The sequence below is a fragment of the Anomalospiza imberbis genome, chromosome 5 (assembly GCF_031753505.1).
Source record: "Anomalospiza imberbis isolate Cuckoo-Finch-1a 21T00152 chromosome 5, ASM3175350v1, whole genome shotgun sequence".
NCBI lineage: Eukaryota > Metazoa > Chordata > Aves > Passeriformes > Viduidae > Anomalospiza > Anomalospiza imberbis.
Genome location: NC_089685.1, coordinates 67540167 through 67557674, shown reverse-complemented (window position 1 = coordinate 67557674; position 17508 = coordinate 67540167). Strand labels below are relative to the sequence as shown.

The following is a 17508-nucleotide window of genomic DNA, read 5'->3' as shown; positions in this document are numbered from 1 at the left end:
ATTAAGTACGTGTTACTTTTTCTCTCACATTTGGCTGTGTGGAGAGCTCTGCTCCTCTGAGATGAGGAGGCTGTGCTGCAGCATTGGAATAATCTGATTAACCAGCTAGCAGGCCTTGCTGCAGGCAGGCAGTGGGGAGAAGGGCCCTGCCTGGGCTTCAGAAGCTGAGAAATGGCTGGCAGGAGGACCTGATGATTCCATCTCCCAGTCCAACCCAGCAGAAGGGCTAAGTGGAGGGGGCAAATCTGGGACTGCTGAGCTGCTGGGGAGGTGCAGAGCTGCAGCTGCAAGCCAGCATTTAGGATGCGTGCCTTGATTCCTGGGTTCCACCACCTTCTTTAAATGTGGGTTTAGAAGTTTTTAGGAGCCTGTTAGAGGGCTGATTCACCTTCCCACTCATGTAGATCCACAGGTGTCGTAGCCCTTGGTGGTTTGGATCAGTGCAAGCCATACCAGTAAATAGTTGCTTTCCAGCATATGGACCATAAAGGGCTAGGGCTGGAGATAAAACAAAGGTTGCTTCCTCAGTGCCCTCATGCATCTGCATTTGACACCAAAACTGGTTGTGCCCACTGCAGTACTACCCATGTAGAGGCTCTTACTGGCAATAGTTCTAAAAACCTCTCAAATTTAATAGGGACCAGGATCTTTCTGCCTTGTTTTTGAAAAGGAAGCAATATTAGCCTGGAGGATGATCTTCACCCGCCCTTGTCTGCTCTCCTCTATGGTTTATGTTCCCCTGATCTTGTTGCAGCTCCTCTTACACTGGTTTGTATCTCGCATGAGACTCAGTCCTCCATTCAGCATCCATGGAAATCTGCTGCTGATAGCAAAGCAAATAGGATGAGCCCTTCAGGAAAGCAGATGGGGGAACAAAGCCTGTTGTTGCCTAGGGCATTTAGAGAGCAATTGGTGTATTACACTGTGAGATCTGATTCCCTTTCATTACTTGAATAACAGGCAGGAAACATGCCTGTGTCAAAGAACTACTTGTTCTGCTGTGAACATTCATTAGAAGTTGTCTTTTCATACGCAAGCATCTTTCTTTGCCCCAGGGCCTGCTATATCCAGAGGGTTAGCATTTAGGAAATTATTTCTTTTACAGAAGTAAATGAGACACTGATAATGATGCTGTCTTGTGTGGATAAGTATGAGCGAGCATGGCCCACCAGCTCCTGCTCCTGCTTCCTCCTTGCCTCCTTGAAAACTACACCAAAACAAGTGCCATAGTGCTCCTTGGCTGCTGGGACAGTTAGGTGTCAGTTAGATATTTACATTTCTTTTTTCCAGTTAAGTCAGGTTCCTGGTAGTCCCTACTCACCATGAGATGGCTCATACCTGGTGTTTGTCCAGAGGGACATGACTGGAGAGACACCAGGCACAAGGAGGGAGGGAATAGTTTGGTGTCATGGTCCTGGTGCACCATCCTGGTGCAAAGAGTCAATAGAAGATTTGGTGGTCCTATTAGTAAATGACATCAAAGGTGATGAAGTCCCGCTCACCACTGAGCTGCTGACTGGGAGAGGTCCTTGGTCTGAGCTGCCTCCAGAGCCAAGGGAGAGAGCAAGTTTAAATAGTCCAGAGCAGATCCAGGGGCAGTGGAAATGTTGAGTATTGTGGGTGATGCAGATTGCTGTCTCTGTTGCTCCCTGAACAACAGAGGTTGCTTTAGGTGGTACAGAAGGAATGAAAGATGTGCTATTAAAAAACTTATTGAACCACCAGAAAAATGAATTTACAAGTTGCTACACGGGAACAAAACCCTTATTTCTTTGCAGTCCCAGCTGGTGGGAATGGAAGCAGAGATGCTGCTGCTTTGGAGATACTTGTTTCCAGTGTATTTTCCTAATATCGGCAAGGGAATGTGTATCCCTTGCTAAAGCAAATCACTTCTAGAAAGGCCAACTTCTGCTCAGTAATGCCACCAGTTAGATGTACCTAAATTTACATACCGATACTGGAACCACATCTTATTGTGGTGTCTGGTCCCCTCACTCCTCTTCCTAAAAGCATGTCCTGCAGCAGCTCCCTACATCCCATGCTCTCCTTCTCTTCTGTCCTACAGAGCCATGACAAGAGCCATATCTAAGGAAGGAGAACCCAATGGGGCCACCACATCTCCTGAAGAGATAAAAATGGAGGAAATGGAAGAGAGAGGCCAGTGGCGGAACAAAATGGAGTTTGTGCTGTCTGTGGCTGGGGAGATCATTGGCCTGGGTAACGTGTGGAGGTTCCCATACCTCTGCTACAAGAATGGTGGTGGTGAGTTCACAGCACACGTGAGTTGTTCTAGATCTGTAGGTATGATGAGAAACATGTACATGCCTGCACCCATTTCTCCTATGTACTCCCTTAAGGTACTCTCTTATTCATTCCTTCAACAAGTTAGTTCCTGCCAAAACCAGGAAGAATAAAAACTCTGGAATGAATCCAGCTCCCCAGTGGGTACTCTTCCTTAAAGCAGCATTCTCAAATCTGGACTCCTAAAAAATTGAACCCCAGTAACAACTTAAGGCTGTTGGGCATCTCAAGAAATTATTGGTCTTTAGAAGCTATCAGATGCTGTGAGTGGTCAGAAAGCCAACATCAATTTCCTCCTACATATTCCCTTTTCCTACTCCTGGTGTCAAATCCATCTTTTTCAGGCCCTTGTTACAGAGGAGGCAAGGCTTAGATAGTGCTGGTATCCTAGCCAAGGCCTGATACACCCTAGAAGGAGATTCCTGCCTCTTCCCCTGGAGCAATTCTCACAGTGATCAAACCACTATTAGGAAAATTCATCCCCAAAAAAGGCTCATTCACCTTCCCTTTTGTTTCTTTCCATGGCTCTTCTTTTCTCTTACAGTAACACTGCAATAAGATCATTACATGGTTAAAAGTTAAAATTTCTCATAACAATAAAATGAAACGTAAGGGAATAATTGACTGTCACTAACTTTTCCCAGTGAATAAAAATCTAACTTTATAAAAGAAAAGGAGGAATAACAAATTACATGTCAAATCCAGCAATAACTTCTCTTTTGTTCTTGTTCTTTAAAAACACCTTGAAATAATGGTCTGGGATTTGCTTTGCACTCCACCCCCCACTAACTTTGAGCTTCCTTTCTCTGCAGACCATGCCCCAGAGGCCTTTCTTTTCCAAGGTGCCATGAGCTTTCACCAATAGCTGAGTGGTTCCACTGTAATTTTCCCCAGGGCTTCCAAATTCCTGTCCTCTCTGCTCTTGCTGGAGTTTATCCAAATTAAACAAGAGACAATAAAATACATTCTCAAAACTAGTGAGGGGCAGGGTAAGAAATGGTTGAAGAAGATGGAATTAAGTTTTTCTTGAACCTGGGATGATTTTTAGCAGATCCTCCAGTTTCCTTCTCCAATATTTTGATGGGAGGCACCAAGAACAAGTCAAATGGGCACAGTTTAGGAAACACTGGAGGTGCATCTGATTGAACAGCCCTTTCTGCAGTGATGCTTTGAGAGAGGAGTCATGAGTTTTGCATGGAAAATTTCTCCCTAAGCTCAGATGATATCTTTGCATAGTTTGTGCCTCTGGTACCCGGTTCAGCAGTCCTTGCAATTTGTATGCTAATTAGTGTAAGTGAAAAGGCTACTTTTGTTCACTTTAAATATCTATTGAATAACATTTTTCTTTTAATTAAACTGTTCTAGAATAGCTAAGGCTGTGATTCAGAGGGCAACGAGGCTAGGCTTGGGAAAGGTTAGGATGGGAGAGTCCTTCTCTCACAGCTCCCCACACTGCCCTTGCAGAAAGTATGCTACTGCTGTAGAAGGTACTTTTCTCTCTCCAGTGCTCTAGGGAACCAAAAGACTGATATAAGACAAGGAATGTATTTCCCATGACACTCAAAGACATTCTCATCATTGGAAAAGTTCTTGAAATTGCAAAAAAGGCATTTTCCACCTATAAATGCTGTGTCCCTCGCCCACCCTCACCACCCAAATTTGAGACTGCTATCCTGTCACCTTTCTCCACCTTGGGATGTACTGAAATGGTTATAAAGCTATGAAGACAGATGTCATAGAAACAATAGTGCTAGTTTTCTGTAAAGCAACCAACTGCAACCTTATCTATTGCTGCACTGTCAAATTTGATCTAATTGCTCAGCACCCTGAACTTATTACTGACTCATAAGGAAAGAGGATCTGTTTCTGGGGGGCCCCACTCAAGGCTGAGGCTCCTTCAGTAGAGCAGCAAATTGAGGAGGGGATCACAGCTGGAGTTTCAGCTGGTAAGTGCAATTGAGACAGTTAAGAGAGACAAGACACTAGAGGTGCAAGAAAACCATCGCTGCTCAGAGACCAAAATGAGCCAACCTCTGGGACAAATTGTGTCAGAGGAGAGGGTCTGGAATCTGCTGAAAAGCCCATCTGTGTGCAGGACAATAAAGCTGTCTTGCTGATTTGGCGTAGATGTCTTGCAACTCCAAAAGCAGCAGCTGCCTCTAGTTCAGGGTCTGCAGTTCTCACTTCCTACCCTGCAAATATGGACTGACCCTGAGAACCAGCCTCCTTCCCTATGGCCCCAGGTCTCCTGCAGCTACCCACAGCTGTATTTAGGGGAAATTTGGATGTTCTTTGTTATTGTAACATTGTTGGCTTAAAAACAAGGGCAAGTGTTCCTAGTTGCTCATTGTCCCTGGAAGGAATGTCAGTGTGAATGCTTGTGCTGGCAGGGGAGGAGAGGGCCAGGGGGGACAGTGGCTGAGAAAGGCACCCTAGTCTTGGTTACAAACAACTGAGATGCTCTCCAAGCCCTGGCAGGAGAGGTGGTCATGACCAAATTTTATTGTATGGTGTGGCAAGAAAGCCACAGTTGTTTCAGCAAGGAAGGCAGTCATCTTAACTTGTTTGGAGGGTAGCAGAAGTGTGAAAATCTACACTAAGGATGTGGAGAGAGTGAGGTGACAGAAGGAAGGTCAGCTGTGAAAATGAGATCTCAGGGGCAGTTTTGAGCAGAGCAGTGAATGTATTTGCTTGTTTTGGTTTGACAGCATAACTGAAAAGGTGCAAAAAAGTTTCAGACAGCTGAACAGAGCACTAAGCAATTTTTTCAGGGCATTAAACTTTTTTGTTATTTTTGTTTGTCTTTTCTTATGCTTAGTTTATGTTGGTCATTGTTTCTGTGAAAAAGCCTTGCTCTTTTCTTCTTCCTGTTTCATTTTGACAAGGGTTAATCTGAGGGCCATTTCAGGCTCATTTCTCTATATATAAGCAAAAAAAAGGATTTTGAAGGTAGAAGTTAAACTTCTTCATTTTGAAAATGCTACAAAGCATTTTCATATTTCCATTTTTCTGGTGCAATCTGCTTTCCAAATTTGACGTGAAATATGTCTCAAATAAATTTATATCCTGGCAAACTTTTTACTTACCAAGAAATGTCACTAACCTCCAGGTTTGTATCCTCTGGGCAAGTGGGAGTTTTGCTGTGACTCTCATGAAAGGCAGAACAAATGTAGTTATGTGAAACAAAGACTTATTTTGTTTATCCCATTCCTGCTGAAAGCTGGAATGAGGTCAGGAGCATGAAGCAGGGAGAATTTCTTCAGCACTATCTTTTTTTTAGCTCCTTGCCTGGCTACTCCTTACCTCTAGGTTTTGGCCTACACCAAATGCAGAAGTGCTGCAGTAGCACAAGACAGACCACCCTTGTATTTTTCTCTGAGAAATTATGGTGGTGGAGACCTTATTTCTTTAGCAGAGGTTGCACATTTAGTTCAGTGAAATATTTATGTTTATGTAGCAGATTCCAGCTGTGGTCCCAGGTGCCTCACAAGAAGTTTCAAGGATAAGGTTTTTGAAGAGTTTTCTGAGGCAGCATTTTACCCCTCTCTGCAGGAGCGTTCCTCATCCCTTACCTCATCTTCCTCTTCACCTGTGGGATCCCCCTGTTCTTCCTAGAGACGGCGCTGGGGCAGTTCACAAGCCAGGGAGGGGTGACTGCCTGGAGGAAGATCTGTCCCATCTTTGAAGGTGAGTCAAGTTACAGTATTTACTGACAACACTTTCTGACAATCAGTGACTCAGATCCTCTTTTTGACATATTATTATTATTTTTTCTTTCTCCTTTATTCTCCCTCCTTTCTTCTCTCTCCCAGGCTTGTTATTCCTTTTGCTGCCTGCTGTGTGTGCAGGGGCAGTTCCCTGGCCCCTCTTGATGTGAGTGAGGGTGTGTGGTGCTGGATGAGGGCTGTGCTGGTCCACCTGAACCACAGTCTCTGCTTTGAGGAGCTCAGAACCTGGGAGAGAGGAGAAGCAGGATGGCCAGCTTGAAGGAGGAGGATGGAAGCATCAATGTACAAACACCTGTGTGTAGTGCAGGACAAATAGTGAGAGGAGAAAAGATTGAGGAAAACTGTCTGGTTTATTGTGCTTTCCCTGCCCACTCCTGTGCCCAGGGCTGCTGTGGCAGCATTTGCAGGCTGGCATCCTTCAAACTGGGGGAATCAGACTGTGTGCACTGGGTCTGACAGTCCAGAGATGGGATGGGGATGAGGTTAAGCCACAGGGATAAGAACCAGGACTTTTGGGGCCCTGGGGAAGGTTGTTTAATGTGATTAATATATACGCAAATATAATTTCCTCAATGTTTCTGTCCAGAGGAGAGATTATTAACCACGTTTTGCAGATGGAGAAACCTGTGCTCAGGCAGAGTGGAGCCTGGTTAGTTTTCTTGAGCATGGGTATGCAGTGCTATTTGAAATTCCTTGGGGAGTCTGGGACCTCCTGTGCTGGAGACCCCTGTGCTCTGGCACAGACCTGAAGCTGGACAGCAGGGGTGTCTCAAAGGACACTGACAACCAGTTTTAAATAAAATAATTGGGCTTTCTGGTCTGATTAGTGTTCTGAGGTCTCAGTGAGCAATGGGCATAAGCAGGAGCCAAGACCAAAGCTGAGCATGGTGTATATCAGCTGTAAGAATGTTTTTTGCCTGACTCGTTCCAGAAGTAAGAGACTCAGCTGCATTTCTTTTCTTCAAAGGCTAGAGCTGTATTTTTCTGAAGAGGAGGCACTATGATGCTGTGGCATGGTAGCCATCAGAAATGTTTTTTTTGAAATCATCATAAGGTTTTCTGGCTGTTTCACCACAGACCTGTCTAGAGTTACCAACGTTTCCTGTCTGTGTGCACATTAACAAAATCCTTCCTCTTTCCCTTAGGCAGATCTTGCACTATTCTCTAGAGAGCCATGTTGTTGGTGTTGCATCCTTCTTACCACAGCATGACCAGTGTCTGTGTTTGGGGTTAAGCCTCATGTGTTGGGAATTGGTTGCCAGTCCCATCATCACCTCCTTTGCTTTTCTTCACAGGAATTGGATATGCTTCCCAAGTCATTGTGGGATATCTGAATGTCTACTACATCATCATCTTGTCCTGGGCACTCTTCTACCTGTTCAGCTCCTTCACTTCAGTGCTACCATGGGCCAGCTGCAATAACCCCTGGAACTCAGGTACACCTTCCCTTGGTCAGCTTCTAGCTTCTTTCCAATTCCCAGAAGTTATTTGAGTTTTGATGAAAATATTTGTTTTTGTTTGGAAGAAGCTCTCATGCCTGAACAGTTTCCTCTGTGCACTCAGCTTTTGGGTAAATCAGACCAAGCCTGCATTGTAGGATTTTGGCAGTTTGGGTCTCCCAATGAAGGAACCAGTAACACAGAATTCTAAGGACACTGTTTCCCTGGTTAATCACATCCATACAGCCTCCATAGCATTACATTCACCAAGGTTCTCATTGCTTTGTGCTTATAGTTCAATTAACTCTGCCCTGCAGAGAAGACCTAGCTTTGACTTTACTCAAAGCCCTTGTACTGAGCTTGGGAACATGGGGTAGATGTGAGGTAATCCTCATGAATGTCCTTGTCAGGACTATTTTAACATGTTGAACAGGTTTTGCTTGGCAGCAGCTTGGTTCCCTCCCTTTTTCTCTTGTGTCAGATGATTAATTTCTGCAATTAGTTAAATTTCTCTACCCTGTGGGCCTTTTACTCACAGTTCCCTCTGCCCTTTTATCCCAGCAGAAGTAACCAGCCTTTTAAAGAGCTGATCCAATTCCGTTCAGCTCCCCTAGAATGGATTTGTTTGCAAGGAAAGCCACATATGTTCTCTTAACAGAGAGAAGCTTCCCAGCAACAGCTGGGTTTCCTTGGTTTTCCAGTGGATTGTCTTTTGCTGGCAAAATGCAAGATGAGATGCATTGGATGTGTGGCATCTCCTCTGTTTTTAGTTATTTCATGCTTTGTAACAGGGTTGGGGATGGCAAAGGAGAACATGAAGGCTTCTGTGGTGTGTGCATATGTGGATAGGGAATGGTGCATGATGTGGAAAGAGAATGAGATTTTCTGTCCTGACTACTCATAGTCGCTATCCCTTGATAATCTATATTTTTGCAGTCATCTGTTTTCAGTTTGACAGGGAATTGTTCTCTCCTTCCCCTCTTCCCTTCCTGAAGCCCCCTGGTGACTCCTGGATTGGGATTCATACCTGGAGAGAGCCAGAGTTTAATGAGATGTTTAATGAGATGCTCTATAGCACAAGATAAAGGACCTGTGTGCTGCCAGAGTGAGGGTTAGGGTCCAGAGGGGAAGGAACATCCCTCTTAGAGGAGCCCTAAAGAATTTCTCACCTCATCAGCTTCCTTTTCTTTTGGTAGATCTCTGTGTGGACATTCTGAATAGATCCAGCCTGGACAACAGGACCTTGCCTTCGAACGCCACGTCCTCAATGATTGAGTTTTGGGAGTATGTGATTGGTTTCCCTCTGTTCAGGCTCCCTCTCATCCAAAGGTTGCAACTGCAGGAGTCCCTGGGCGGGGGGCTGTAGGAGCAAGTGAGGTGCCACATGTCAGATCCAACACGGGGAGCACAATGAGCTGCCAAGGAGATGGGCACAGAGCCCAGGGTGTGAGGACCGGGCACACCCCAAAGGCAGCTCACGGTGTGCCTGCTCAGGGGTGCTCATTTGCACCTTGAGGGTGTGTTCCCCTTTCTGACACTGCGGTACCTGGGTGAGTGTGGCCACCGAGAGAGACACCAAAAGCAGGTGAGGGCTTGCTGCAAGCAGGAGTACATGTGCTGGGTGTTGCAGGTTGGCAGGCAAGCATGAGAGGCTATGGCAGATGGAAAAGTCCTCCACAGTGAAACACAAAGGGGAAAAACTGCCTTTTACCTTCTTTTGACCCAGTCCTGCTTGCTGTCTAAGGGAAGTGATCCATCAGGCTACTCAGGATCATCCCTGGAGAGCAGGGATCCAAGATGCATGCATGAGATGCCAGAGAATAATTTAAGGAAGGTGGAAAATTTTGAGGAATTTGGGGCTGGAAGCACTAAAATACAGTCTGAGTGAGGGGTCTTACAGCAGGCCAGACAATGTCCCAGATAGGGTCATTAGTGCAGCCTGGAGAGGTTGAAATGACTGCTGGTGCCACCCTACCACTCTACATGCTATAGCGGAAAGTCTTAACAAAGAAGAGGGGTTGTCAAGGACTCACCTTCAGCAGTTGGGTTTGGGTTTTTTTCCTGTTTCAGTCTCTTAAGGTACATTTGAAAGGGTTGACTGTCCTTTGTTTGTTGCAGCCACCACAGGGCACATAGAAGATGATATGTGTCCATGGTTGTAAAAAGAGTCTGCATAGTGGTGGCCCCCTTCTCCTGCCCTGGTCCTTGCACATACTATTTAGTGAGAAGAGCTGAGGCTCCTCTGAAACAGTTGTTTGGGTTTTCTGTAGAGAGGGCAAGGGGACACTGAGGGAAGTGATTTTGAGCAGAATGTGCAGAGGAGTTGTAAGTTTGGGCTTAGGCTTCTGGAGTTGCAGTGCTGAGCTCTTGTGTGGCCTACCTTCTTGATGGTGAATCTCCAAGGAAGGAGGCTGAGGGAAGGGCATGGGAATCTTCAAGATAATTTATGCTTACATATAGGGTGCCTGTAGCATATGGGGAGAAAGAATGGTGGCCATGGGCTGATTGTGGCTTTGGTGGCCTGCTTTGGATTGAGTTGTCTCTGCTGGGGAGCTGCCAGGCTCAGGGAGCAATGGGGGAGCAGGTATTGATTTTGTGTAGCGTGAGTCTGACAGGCATGGCACCGTGAGTTTGGAGAGTGGGAGGGTTTGGGTCAGCCACAGGACATGGTGGAGCAGAGATGAGTAGAGAGGGGAGCCTTAAGCAGAGCTGGGATGATTTGCATGGGTGGGAGCCCTGGGCAGATGTGTTGTAGATAGGCTGTTAAATGTTTGGATGGAGTAATATGGGAAAGGTCTGTATGGGTGAGTGGGGTCTGGAGTGTTAATGCTTCTCTCCCTGTCCCTGGACACCGGCAGGAAGCGAGTCCTGGGGCTCACGGATGGTATTCACAAACTGGGCACTGTGCGCTGGGAGCTGGCTCTGTGTCTCCTGCTGGCATGGATCGTCTGCTACTTCTGCATCTGGAAAGGGGTCAAGTCCACAGGCAAAGTAGGAATGGAGATTATCCTCCCAGTCCATAAGCCTCCTTGTACCCATCTTATATTTCTTCCTCAATCTCTTTTCCTTCTTCAGGAAGTAGAGGCAGAAGACACAGCACCAAAGTGAAACTTAAAACCTGTTGAGGCCATACTGATGTACACCAGTTGTGTTTGAAACCTAAGAGGAAGAATAAATTAGTAGGTCCATCAGGGAGGGGAGAATGGGGAAAGAATTGGGAACTGAGGGGAGTTTTGAGGCACATTTTCACTTGCAAATACCCGCAGTGGCTGATGGATTCTCCCCAAGTGCCCTTGGGAATCATCCACTCACCGATGTGCTGTCCTGCTGTGGCTTGAGGGTGTTTTCAACAAGATCCTCTGCAGTGGCAGACTTCCCATCCCTGGCAATTATTAAACACTTGAGCAAAACAGACAAGCTGCTGCCTGTAACCAGCTCAGAGAATAGAAAATGAATCTCTCCTGTTTCTTTATCCTGCAAAACACTTGGGGTGGGAGAAGTGTCCTTGTTCTCTCTTTGGTGCTCTTTCTAAATCTGCAGGTTTTGGGTCAGTTCTTCACTTTCTGCATTTTGCTAATGAGGCTGGAACCAGTGCTTCCTCCTGATGTTTATCCCATAGAGCAGATAGACTGGTTCTCCTTTTGGAGTGAATGAGTGTTTGATGCCTTGGACTGGGTATTAGGGACACTGCCATGGCCTTGATTTGCTCAGGACCTCATTCTTTCCTGAAGATGCCATGAGATGGGTGGATCATTAATGATGACTGATGATTAATGATTAGTCTTGTGGGTGTCCAGGGAATGTCCCAATAGCAAAGGGAGGGAACCAATTTCTGCAAGAGATTTCTTCCTTCAAATCACTGTCTACTCTTCACGAGTGTTCCCTTTCATAATTGACACCTGTGTTTCACTGTTAAATCCTATCTCCTAACTTAAAACTTTACTGGGCACCCATTGCAACAGAATGAGATAACAGCTTGCTCTCCTGACTAGATTTTTCCCAGGTTTTGCTGGTTCTTGCTGGTGCGGACTTGTTGTCCACCACTTCTGAAGGAAGGAGAGCCAGACTCCACCTTTATGGGGAAGAGGGGATGGATGATAAATGACGACATTTTAAACCTTGAATCTCTGATGCCCCCTAATTTGAATACCACAGTGGCATCTTCACAAGAAATCGGGTCTGAGAGGCTGTGTGATCTGCATGGAAGAATAATTAAGTCACCCAAGGCTCTCTTTAGCTCTCAGCCTTCTCTACTGAGTTTCCCCTTTGCATGGTTCTCCTTATGCACACTGCTTCCCCAGTGTGCATAACTTACCTGCACAAAGACAAAGCTAAAGTATTTCAGTCAGGCTGGTTTAGCTGACCTGGTTTGGCAAAACCAGACCAGAAAGTGAGAGAAAACAGTGACTACATATAGTAAATGGAATGGTCTTCGTAAAATTACAGAAGATTTTTCCATCGTAATTTTTAGGGTACAGTGCTATTGGCTATTTACCAGACAGGTGTTAGGGACATGGTGCAACAATAAGAGAGGAGTTTTCTGTTCTCAAATATACTACAGGTCAAACAGGTCAGTTGTCTTCTCTGCAGGCTGTAATTTTGAGTATTACAGGGGCACTGTAAAAAATATTTAACTGCTTCCCTCTTTTTCTTTGCTGACAATATACTAAGACAAGCATTACGAAAGACCCAAGAATTCTGAGTAGGTGCATAACTTTCTACAACAGCTCCAGATTAAACAGGAGGTTGTGTTTGTCTAAAAGGCTGCTCTAATCACATAACCCTGCCGGATCCTTATGTTTCTGCTTCTATGATTTAAGGAATCCAAATTTAAAGAAACCATAGTGACCTCAGGACAATAATTTCAAATAACTCCATAAAGACTCATTTTCTTTTAAAAGCCCTTTTTCCCCCCCTATGTTTCTCTTCCTTATGCATAAATGTTTCTTAAAACTGATTTCTGAAGGTAGATTTTAATACTTGTGCCCAAAGGAGTGTCATTCTCATTCAATCAGGGAACAGCAAAAGTACCATGTACTGTGACTTATTTGACCAATTATCACTAAGCACAAAAAAAGTCATTTCAGGCCCATCACTATGAATCCATGGAGTAAACAAGCCTCCACATTACTTGGATGAATTTTAGTAATGAATAAATGTTAGTAAGTTGCAACTTGCTCACAAATATTTTGCAACTAGAAAAAAAGAATATGTTATATTAAAGAAATGGTTTAGAGATTATTAATTCTACTGTAATATTTATTTACATCACACACAAAAAGAAGTAAAAATAGGTATTACAAAAATAATAGTCTACATTTTCTTTAAAGGCTTTGAGTCGCCCTCACTTTTTACCTGTGAGCTCAGAGGCATTGAAGGGATGGGAGTGACGCATGAGCACTTCTGGAAATGAGATGCCTCATAGGTGTCTCAAATTGGACAGCAAAAGTTGGTATTTAATTTAGAAAGCTCTTGCTGTGCATAGGACCATTTTAATAACTCATTAAAACTCAGTGATGGGAAAAGATCTGGGTTTCTTCTGCAGCTCTTGAAAGATGAAGGGAACGGCTGCACAGCAGGGAAATTACACTGACTGGAAAGAGAAAACAAAGCAGAGCAACCAGTGGCAGAGTTTTGGATGAAGAACAAAATGCAGATTAACTAAATCACCAATGAGATGTAACCTTGATTACATTCTTTCTCACCCCTCTTCCATGTTAACAGCAGCAGCTACAGCCAACAGCAGAGTCAAGGAGGTTTGCTGGGGTGGGGGCCTGCAGATGAGATGAGGTGAAGTGATGCCTGCCCCCCTCCCTGCTGACCCTCTCTCCTCTTGTTTCCCTGCCCCTGCAGGTCGTTTACTTCACTGCCACCTTCCCATATGTGATGCTCTTCATCCTGCTGGTTCGAGGGGTGATGCTGCCGGGGGCTGCTGAGGGGATCATTTTCTACCTGAAGCCAGACATCTCCAGGCTGGCAGACCCACAGGTGAGGGGTGGTGTCAGGCAAATGCTGGCCACAAGAATATTCTCAGTACTCTGGCCTTTGGAGTGAGCATCTAGCTGTCATCTATGAAAGGAGGTCAGGCAACCAGGATCCTTAAAACTTCTGAGAGGGGTCTAGTCCCCCTGCACAGCACATGCTTTTTTCTCGTGGTCTGCAGCATGTGGTCATATTTCCATATTTGTGAGCCCATTTCAACTCATGGGCTCAGCAAAACCAGAAGAGTATATGAACTATTTAACATGTAACGTTTTTCTGGCTGTTAAATGCAGATCATTAAGGGAGAGGTTATATCATCCATCACTTTTAATTTTTTTCTGGCCTGGTTAGCACTTTGACTCCATCAGGACCCTCCCAGGACATGAGGGGTCCCTGTGCTTGCAGAAGAAACCAAAGGCATGCATGTAATTTGGACTGTGACCAGCTGGGTTCCCTTCAGTTATCCCGGGAGCTGGTCCCTGGGCAGGGGCTGGCCAAAGGGTCAATTACTGCCACCAGTCACTGGGGCTCATGGAAACCCTCAGTGAGATCCTGCTGCTGAGGTGAGGCAGAAGGTGGAGCTTCAGTTCACGTGGGATGTGTGTCCGTGCCTGAAGGGCTCCTGTGTACATGCCTATCTGTGAGAAATCAGTGTGAACTTAGGCGGCAGTGCCTGGGATGGGATTCTTTGAAGGCTGCCAAATTCCAGCTGCCTGGATGTTTGCAGCTGGGGGCTGCTTAGAGGAAAAAGAGAATGACTGGGGAACCTGGAGACCATCAGAAAGGTGGGCTGTTTCCCTGCCTGCCTAAAACTCCCAGCTCAGGGCTTTCCCTGAGACTGTGTGAGAGCAGAGTTGCAGCTCAGCCCACAGTTCAGCTCTCCATGGAGGAGAGGGCTGGAGCAGGGGTGAGAAACCCCACTCAGCTTTTCCCATGGAATGCCAGAGCAAAGGGGAACCTGGGTGTGTGACACCCCACTGGCCTACAATCTCTCATCTCAGCAATTTTCTGCCCTTCAGTGTGTACAGAGTGGCCTCAGAGAGGTGGAAAACTAGATCTGGGATCAGGGAAAGGAGTACACAGATTGTTGATCACACTGTAATTTGGGGTGACTCACCAGTGGCTCTGCAAGGAGATTAATCATCTGGGTGGGCCATGCAGGGACCACAGACATCTGTAGTGAAAGCTTCAGAAGGAGCCATGCTATCAGGGATGCCATCTCTACCCTGAATGCAAAGGTGCGGGGTGGAGAAATGGTGTCACCTTCAATGGAGTGTGAGAATATGGTCTTCTCTAGAGCTTTTTCCTAAAGGGTTTCCAGTTCTGTAGCTCAGTTTTTCCATGTAGGTATCCCAGATTCTCCATTCAGCATAGATCCCCTTTCTGTCTCACAGGGTTTGTTCTCCATGACTGGAGGAGTTATTGTTGACAGGGCACAGCCATTTATTTATTTTGTTGCCACATCTGAAGACCACTGACCTTCTTTGTTCCAGGTCTGGATGGATGCAGGCACTCAAATCCTCTTCTCTTATGCCATCTGTGAGGGGTGCCTGACAGCTCTGGGCAGCTACAACAAATACAACAATAACTGTTACAGGTAGGAAGAGCCTGAACTCATTTCCTTCTGGAAATTTTCTCTAATAGCATAAGCTGCATCACAGACAGGCTCTGTCCCTGGGAGAGACCTTGGGTCATGCTGCTGTGACTAATGAGCTGTTCAGAGTGCAGAACCTGCAGAGGACTCAGCACAGGGATTGAGAATGGCTGAGGGAAAAGAGGAGTCCAGAAAATGGCTTTAATAGTGCTGTCCTGCACGAGTCAGTGTGGAAATGAGAGACTGGAGGAGGGGGAGGAATGTAAATGGAGAGTGTCTCCAGCCACTGTGTAGACAGCACACTCTATTTTGACAGAGTGTATGGGCAGGGGTGACATGGCCAGCTCTGCCATCACTTGCTAGGCAGGGGAGGTGGTACAAAAGATGATGGGGGGCCTCCTGTCTCCAGTGCTTTACTATCATCAGAGTAATGTACTGCCAGTGGCCTTTTGATCCTGTCAAGGAGATTAATCAAGTCTGTCTGGCCTTCTCCTTGCCCTTGGTTTACAGATCTATTTTATCCATGGCCTGACATGGAGCTCAGCATAGTCATCAGGACCATTTTTGACACCCTCTACAGAACCCTGAGAAGCAGGGACTTTGCTATGCTTTCACATATTGCTCCAGCACAGATTGTAAAATAGAATTGTGCTTGGAGACAGCAATCGTCTTTCTTGTTCTCCGATAGGTGCTGCCATGGCTGTTGGTTGGGCAGTTAATACTTTCTCCTGGCTCTCCCAAAATATTTCAGTCACCAATGCAGTGGTGTGCTGACACCTTCCTCTAATTTCTAAGAAGCCTTGCACTGGCAGCTTACCTCTGGGTGTCCCAAATGTGTCCACAGTGCCTGCCCCATAGCAGCTGATGCTGTGGGTCAGCTCTGGCAGCTGCCTAGGCAGGATCTAGGGGTGTGGGGCTTCCAGCCAAGCCAGCTTAGAGTGGTGCCCAATTTTCACAAGGACCAAGAGCACAGCAGTTTCAAGACAAGTTGCATAGCACATCCCAGCTTCCATATGAGCATAGCTAATAAAGACAGTGTAGACACTGCCCTTGTCAGTTAAGATTTTTATTGTCCTATTACCCTTGTTTTACTAGACCTGCTGAACTTGTATGTCTTCATGCTTTCAGATACTCCTCATTCTTGCTTATGTTTCCTTTTGCAACCTCTTTCCTCTTCTAATTTTCTGTTTTCCTCATTTTCTCTGTTGTTTTTCCTATTCTCTGGACTCTTGTGATTTTTTTTTATTGTTACGTGCTGTGTGGTTGTGCCCCATTCCCCCACTGTGCCATGTGTAGTCCTGTCACTCTTGAACTCTTGGCTCTGCTCTGAGCGTCTTAGTTCTGAAGGGTTCAAGAACAACATTACTGTTTCTTGGTAGTGCTGTCCAGCTAGGGAAGCTGAGCACAGACATGGTCCTAAGTGGATCTGTTCTTCAGCAGGAAACCCCCATTTCTCTCTGGTCTCCTTCCTGCAGGGACTGCATCATGCTCTGTTCCCTGAACAGTGCCACCAGCTTTGTTGCTGGCTTTGCCATTTTCTCTGTGCTGGGCTTCATGGCTCGAGAGCAGGGCGTACCTATTTCAGAAGTGGCCGAATCAGGTAAGTTTTTCTGGGAGACTTCAGAGCCAAGGGAGAACAAACAGCCTGAAGGGAAGGTTCCAAGGTGAAACCCAGGATGTTCTCTACATCCTCTGTTACTGTGAGTGTCTGCAGAGAAGTCTGCAGGACCAGTACTCCTCAACACAGCTTTCAGCCGTGGGTGGTCAAGGAGCTGTGGCAATAGGAGCACACATGGTCATCCTGTGGTCTGTTGGCAGGTCCTGGCCTGGCTTTCATAGCATATCCAACAGCAGTAACAATGATGCCTCTGTCTCAGCTCTGGTCCTGCCTCTTCTTCCTCATGCTGATCTTCTTGGGACTGGACAGCCAGGTACAACAAACCCCCCTCCTCATCTAACATGCCTGTCCCCACCCTGAGCATTCCCCACGGTCACTGGAAAGGATAAGGTGGGTCTGTGCTTTGCTGGTACCCCAAAGAAGTTCTCTACATTGTGTGCAGCACTTTCACGTTGTGGGAACTCAGAGCCGGGGCCAATGGCAGGCCACTTCTTTTTCCCATGGAAAATGTGGGCTGGCATCTCTGCTGGCATCTTCTCCCTGTGTGTATGTGAGGATGCCTCAGCTACAGCCCTTCAAAACTATGCACACTGCAGAGTGAGGCAGAGCACAGAGCTGGACAGTCTGGGATGGGGAATTGGGCTGTTTTCTCCCAGCTGCATCCCACCAGAGCAATCCCTATGTCCTCTTCTCACTGATGTACCCATGTCTTACATCCCATATCCCTGTTATACCAGGAACAAACCCCGCAGAGTGCAGTGTGAAACTGTGCTGCTGGCACGAGTGGAGCAGAGGGTGTCCTGCATGTCCACCAGGCAGGTGTTTTGCTCAGGCTCTGCTCTGTTA

At 46.2% G+C, this 17508-nt stretch overlaps 1 protein-coding gene across 4 annotated transcripts in view; it reads left to right on the top strand.

The window, feature by feature from the left end:
* The window catches only part of SLC6A12 (solute carrier family 6 member 12), a 44224-nt gene that overhangs the window by 11659 nt on the left and 15057 nt on the right, over window positions 1–17508 (top strand). For 3 of the 4 annotated variants that reach the window (XM_068191728.1, XM_068191727.1, XM_068191726.1), the window contains exons 2-10: window positions 2066–2262; window positions 5854–5988; window positions 7325–7465; window positions 8665–8752; window positions 10327–10459; window positions 13322–13456; window positions 14944–15047; window positions 16520–16644; window positions 16863–16975. In XM_068191728.1, the coding sequence (XP_068047829.1) occupies window positions 2070–2262; window positions 5854–5988; window positions 7325–7465; window positions 8665–8752; window positions 10327–10459; window positions 13322–13456; window positions 14944–15047; window positions 16520–16644; window positions 16863–16975 (1167 nt within the window). In that variant the 5' untranslated portion in view covers window positions 2066–2069. The remainder of the gene's footprint in view (window positions 1–2065; window positions 2263–5853; window positions 5989–7324; window positions 7466–8664; window positions 8753–10326; window positions 10460–13321; window positions 13457–14943; window positions 15048–16519; window positions 16645–16862; window positions 16976–17508) is intronic. The other variant, XM_068191729.1, reaches the window with a different exon arrangement.